General features: G+C 50.2%; 1 protein-coding gene across 1 annotated transcript; it reads right to left on the minus strand.

Moving 5' to 3' along the window:
* Window positions 1-1,499: 1,499 nt before the first annotated feature.
* On the minus strand, window positions 1,500-3,038 carry LOC124029272 (adhesive plaque matrix protein-like; the record flags this gene model as incomplete). Its single annotated transcript, XM_046341041.1, has 1 exon — window positions 1,500-3,038. A coding segment is annotated over exon 1 (1,539 nt), but the record flags the coding sequence as incomplete, so codon positions are not given.
* Window positions 3,039-6,082: the final 3,044 nt, after the last annotated feature.

Below are 6,082 nucleotides of genomic sequence, written 5' to 3' on the forward strand. Positions count from 1 at the left end.
GTTCTATAGTAGATAGTGTTCTATAGTAGATAGTGTTCTATAGTAGACAGTGTTCTATAGTAGACAGTGTTCTATAGTAGACAGTGTTCTATAGTAGACAGTGTTCTATAGCAGATAGTGTTCTATAGTAGATAGTGTTCTATAGTAGACAGTGTTCTATAGTAGGCAGTGTTCTATAGTAGACAGTGTTCTATAGTAGATAGTGTTCTATAGTAGATAGTGTTCTATAGTAGATAGTGTTCTATAGTAGACAGTGTTCTATAGTAGATAGTGTTCTATAGTAGACAGTGTTCTATAGTAGGCAGTGTTCTATAGTAGACAGTGTTCTATAGTAGATAGTGTTCTATAGTAGATAGTGTTCTATAGTAGACAGTTTTCTATAGTAGACAGTGTTCTATAGTAGATAGTGTTCTATAGTAGATAGTGTTCTATAGTAGACAGTGTTCTATAGTAGATAGTGTTCTATAGTAGATAGTGTTCTATAGTAGACAGTGTTCTATAGTAGATAGTGTTCTATAGTAGACAGTGTTCTAGAGTAGATAGTGTTCTATAGTAGATAGTGTTCTATAGTAGACAGTGTTCTATAGTAGACAGTGTTCTATAGTAGACAGTGTTCTATAGTAGATAGTGTTCTATAGTAGACAGTGTTCTATAGTAGACAGTGTTCTATAGTAGACAGTGTTCTATAGTAGATAGTGTTCTATAGTAGACAGTGTTCTATAGTAGACAGTGTTCTATAGTAGATAGTGTTCTATAGTAGATAGTGTTCTATAGTAGACAGTGTTCTATAGTAGACAGTGTTCTATAGTAGACAGTGTTCTATAGTAGACAGTGTTCTATAGTAGATAGGCCCCAGCAGACAGGATCCAGACAGGCCCCAGCAGACAGACTTATTTCAGTGTGTGGCTTGCATCCTCTTCAGCTGTCATCTCCCCCCCCCCCCGACACACACACACCATGTTACACCTCTTCAGCTATCATCGCCTCTCTCCTGCCTCACAGACATTGACTTGCTGTCAATCCATTTGAACTGAGAGAGAGAGCGAGAGAGAGGGGAGAGAGAGAGAGACAGAGAGAGAGAGACAGAGAGAGAGAGAGAGAGAGAGAGAGAGAGAGAGAGAGAGAGAGAGAGAGAGAGAGAGAGAGAGAGAGAGAGAGACAGAGAGAGAGAGAGAGAGAGAGAGAAAGAGAGGTCAATCTTGGTCAATCTGCCTATAAAACTCAGAAACACCTCCAATAACACTACCTCTTGGTCAATCTGCCTATAAAACTCAGAAACACCTCCAATAACACTGCCTCTTGGTATGCTGCCCACATACCACAGGCTTCGTAGAGCAGATGGACAATATGATGGACCAGGTAACATCAAGGCCTCCAACCTGCCTCTCCATCTTTGTGCAAGTCAACACTTTTCTAGGGAGAGAGTCAGCCTCCCCTCTCTGCACTGTTGGGGGTGGGGGGGGGCACTGAGAGCTTGGCATTGCAGGTCTGGAGGGTACTGAGGGCTTGGCAGTGCAGTTCTGGAGGGTACTGAGGGCTTGGCATGGTGGTGTGGAGGGTACTGAGGGCTTGGTTAAGGGGTGTGGAGGGTACTGAGGGCTTGGTATAGGGGTGTGGAGGGTACTGAGGGCTTGGCATAGGGGTGTGGAGGGTACTGAGGACTTGGTATAGGGGTGTGTAGGGTACTGAGGGCTTGGCATAGTGTGGAGGGTACTGAGGACTTGGTATAGGGGTGGGGAGGGTACTGAGGGCTTGGCATAGGGGTGTGGAGGGTACTGAGGGCTTGGCATGGTGGTGTGGAGGGTACTGAGGGCTTGGTATAGGGGTGTGGAGGGTACTGAGTGCTTGGTATAGGGCTGTGGAGGGTACTGAGGGCTTGGCATGGGGGTGTGGAGGGTATTGAGGACTTGATATAGGGGTGTGGAGGGTACTGAGGGCTTGGTATAGGGGTGTGGAGGGTACTGAGGACTTGGTATAGGGGTGTGGAGGGTAATGAGGGCTTGGTATAGGGGTGTGGAGGGTACTGAGGGCTTGGTATAGGGGTGCGTAGGGTACTGAGGGCTTGGTATAGGGGTGTGTAGGGTACTGAGGGCTTGGTATAGGGGTGTGTAGGGTACTGAGGGCTTGGTATAGGGGTGTGTAGGGTACTGAGGGCTTGGTATAGGGGTGTGTAGGGTACTGAGGGCTTGGCATAGGGGGTGTGGAGGGTACTGAGGGCTTGGCATGGGGGTGTGGAGGGTACTGAGGGCTTGGTATAGGGGTGTGGAGGGTACTGAGGGCTTGGCATGGTGGTGTTGAGGGTACTGAGGGCTTGGTATAGGGTGTTGAGGGTACTGAGGACTTGGTATAGGGGTGTGGAGGTACTGAGGGCTTGGCATAGGGGTGTGTAGGGTACTGAGGGACTTGGTATAGGGGTGTGGAGGGTACTGAGGAGAAGCGGCATGGGGGTGTGGAGGGTACTGAGGGCTTGAGTATAGGGGTGTGTAGGGTACTGAGGGCTTGGCATGGGGAGTGTGGAGGGTACTGAGGGCTTGGTATAGGGGTGTGTAGGGTACTGAGGAGCTTAGTATAGGGGTGTGGAGGGTACTGAGGAGCTTGGCATGGGGGTGTGGAGGGTACTGAGGGCTTGGTATAGGTGGTGGTGTAGGGTACTGAGGGCTTGAGTATAGGGGGTGTGGAGGGTACTGAGGGCTTGGCATAGGGGTGTTGAGGTACTGAGGGCTTGTGGTGGTGTGGAGGGTACTGAGGGCTTGATATAGGGGTGTGGAGGGTACTGAGGGCTTGGCATGGTGGTGTGGAGGGTACTGAGGGCTTGGTATAGGGGTGTGTAGGGTACTGAGGAGCTTGGTATAGGGGTGTGGGGGTACTGAGGGCTTGGCATGAGGGTGTGAAGTGCTGAGGGGCTTGGCATGGTGGTGTGGAGGGTGCACTGAGGGCTTGGTATAGGGGTGTGTAGGGTACTGAGGGCTTGGTATAGGGGTGTGGAGGGCACTGATGGGCTTGGTATAGGGGTGCGGAGGGTACTGAGGGCTTGGCATGGGGGTGTGTAGGGCACGGAGGGAAAACTGGTATATAGGGGTGTGGAGGGCACTGATAATGGCATAGGGGTGTGGAGGGTACTGAGGGCTTGGTATAGGGTTAGGGTTAGGGTTAGGGTTAGGGGTTAGGGTTAGGGTTAGGGTTAGGCATAGGGTTAGGGTTAGGGTTAGGCATAGGGTTAGGGTTAGGGTTAGGGTTAGGGTTGGAGGCATAGGGTTATGGGGGTTGTAGGGTTAGGGTTAGGGTTAGGGTTAGGGTTAGGGGTTAGGGTTAGGGTTAGGGTTAGGGTTAGGGTTAGGGGTTAGGGTTGAGGGTTGGCATGGGGGGTTAGGGTTGAGGGCATTGGGGGTGTGGAGAGATAGAAAGAAGGAAAGATGAACATGACCATCATGTTTTAATCACTAAATAACAACACACTTTAATCTTACATCTTTCTGAAAGCCCTCCCCTTTCCCATCTCTCTCCCTCCCCATCTCTCTCTCACCATCTCTCTCTCCCTCCCCATCTCTCCCTCCTCCCCATCTCTGTCCCTCCCCATCTCTCTCTCTCTCCCATCTCTCTCCTCCCATCACTCTCTCTCTCTCTCTCTCCCCCATCTCTCTCTCACCATCTCTCTCCATCCCCATCTCTCTCTCCCTCCCCCTCCCTCCCCATCTCTCTCTCCCCATTGCCTCTCTCTCCTCTCTCTCCCTCCTCCCCATCTCTCTCTCTCTCTCTCCCATCTCTCTCTCTCCCCCCATCTCTCTCTCTCCCTCCCCATCTCTCTCCCCTCTCTCCCTCCCCATTTCTCTCTCTCTCGCTCTCAATATCCATCCCCATCACTCTCTCCCTAACCATCTCTCTCTCCCTCTCTCTCCCTTCTCATCTCATCTCCCTCCTCCCCATCTATCTCACCCTCTCTATCTCTCTCCCTCTTTCCCCTCCCCATCTATCTCTCCCTCCCATCTCTCTCTCACCATCTCTCTCCATCCCCATCTATCTCTCCCTCCCATCCTCCCCATCTCCTCCCCCCATCGCTCTCTCTCTCCCTCCCTATCTCGTCCATCTCTCTCTCCCCCTCCCCCCATCTCTCTCCTCTCTCTCCCTCCCCATCTCCCTCTCTTGCTCTCCAATCTCCCTCCCCATCTCTCTCTCCCTCCCCATCCTCCCCATCTCTCTTCCTCCCTCTCTCTCCCTCCCATCTCTCCCCATCTCTCTCCTCTCTCCCTGGCCATCTCTCTCTCTCTCTCTGTCTCTCCTCCCCATCTCTCTCTCTCCTATTGCATCTCTCTCTCTCTCTCCCTCCACATCTCTTTCTCTCGCACTTCCTCCTCCTCTCTCTTCCATCTTCATGCTCATCCCCCTCTCTCCCCATGGTATGACTTGGCAGGACATCTGATGTGTCATTCTTGAGTCAGGCAGTAAGAAGAGGAGCCTAGGGGGAGGAGAGGCGGAGCGAAGGGAGGAGAGGTGAGGAGAAGAGGAGAAACAGTGATCGTGCGGGGGACAGAGTTTAGACCTTAGTTCATAGAGGACAAAACACTCTGCAAGACCTTAACCTTAACTCCTCATCCCTCCTTCCTGTTCCCTCCCCTTTGCTCCCCCTCCTCTCCCTCCCCTCCTCCCTCCCTCCCCTCCCTCCCTCCCTCCCTCCCTCCCTCCTCCCCCCTCCTCCCATCCCTCCCTCCATCCTCCATCCTCCCTCCCTCCATCCCTCCCTCCCTCCATCCCATCCTCATCCCTCCCTCCATCCCTCCATCCCCTCCCTCCCTCCCTCCCTCCCTCCCTCCCTCCCCTCCCTCCCTCCCTCCCTCCCTCCCTCCATCCCTCCTCATCCATCCATCAATCCCTCCCTCCCTCCCTCCATCCTCCATCCATCCATCCATCCATCCTCCATCCCTCCCTCCCTCCCTCCCATCCATCCATCCATCCATCCCTCCCTCCCTCCATCCCACCTTCCTTTCTGTCCAATAGTGCAGCAGTTGTTAATTCATCTGTATTGTGACAGCGTATTTTCATTAACTATCTGTATCCGTATTCTGACAGCGTGTTGTTTCTCTCTGTAATGATAATTGTTTTCTGTCCTTTGTACTGTAGTTCACAGCAGCAACTCTCCAAACATATATTTGGGTTGATTTATTGTGACATCATTTAAAATCTCCACCTATTATTTTCAAAAGACACGTGAGAGATCAGAGAGATTTCTAAAAAATCTAAAAAGGCATTTATTTAAATTTTTTAAATTATTTATAAAGCGGAATATAAATAAAATGAACCCGATTTTGAAGTATTTGTCCCCTCCTCCCTCCCTCCCTCCCTCCCTCCCTCCCTCCCTCCCTCCTAAATAAAAATCCCTAAAAATAGAAAAATCCCTCCCTCCCCTTCCTTCCTCCCTCCCTCCCTCCCTCCATCCCTCCCTCCTCCCTCCCTCCCTCCCTCCCTCCTCCCTCCCTCCCCGGACTTCATCCTAAGCAGCTTCCTCAGAGCATACGCAGTCCAGCTGGTGAACTAAACGACTATCGACCATCATGACAAACCAAATCACCTTTTATATGTCAACAGGTGTAGAACATGAAATGCTGACTTACAAGCCCTTAACCAACAATGCTGACTTACAAGCCCTTAACCAACAATGCTGACTTACACCAACAATGCCTTACAGGCCCTTAACCAACAATGCTGACTTACAAGCCCTTAACCAACAATGCTGACTTACAAGCCCTTAACCAACAATGCTGACTTACAAGCCCTTAACCAACAATGCTGACTTACAAGCCCTAACCAACAATGCTGACTTACAAGCCCTAAACCAACAATGCTGACTTACAAGCCCTAAACCAACAATGCAGTTCAAGACAGTGAGTTAGTTAGACAGAGTTAATAAAATTATTACTCAATTATCTAAAGTAAAAAAAGTAAAAAATAAAAAGTTGTTCAATAAATGTACATAAATAACGAGGCTATATATAGCAGGTACCGGTACCCTTCAATGTGCAGGGGGGTGTAGTCGATGTAAATAGTCCGGGTGGGTAATTGATTAATTGTTCAGGAGTTGCAGGAAGCT

Source organism: Oncorhynchus gorbuscha, unplaced genomic scaffold (genome assembly GCF_021184085.1).
Source record: "Oncorhynchus gorbuscha isolate QuinsamMale2020 ecotype Even-year unplaced genomic scaffold, OgorEven_v1.0 Un_scaffold_5951, whole genome shotgun sequence".
NCBI classification, from domain to species: Eukaryota; Metazoa; Chordata; class Actinopteri; order Salmoniformes; family Salmonidae; genus Oncorhynchus; species Oncorhynchus gorbuscha.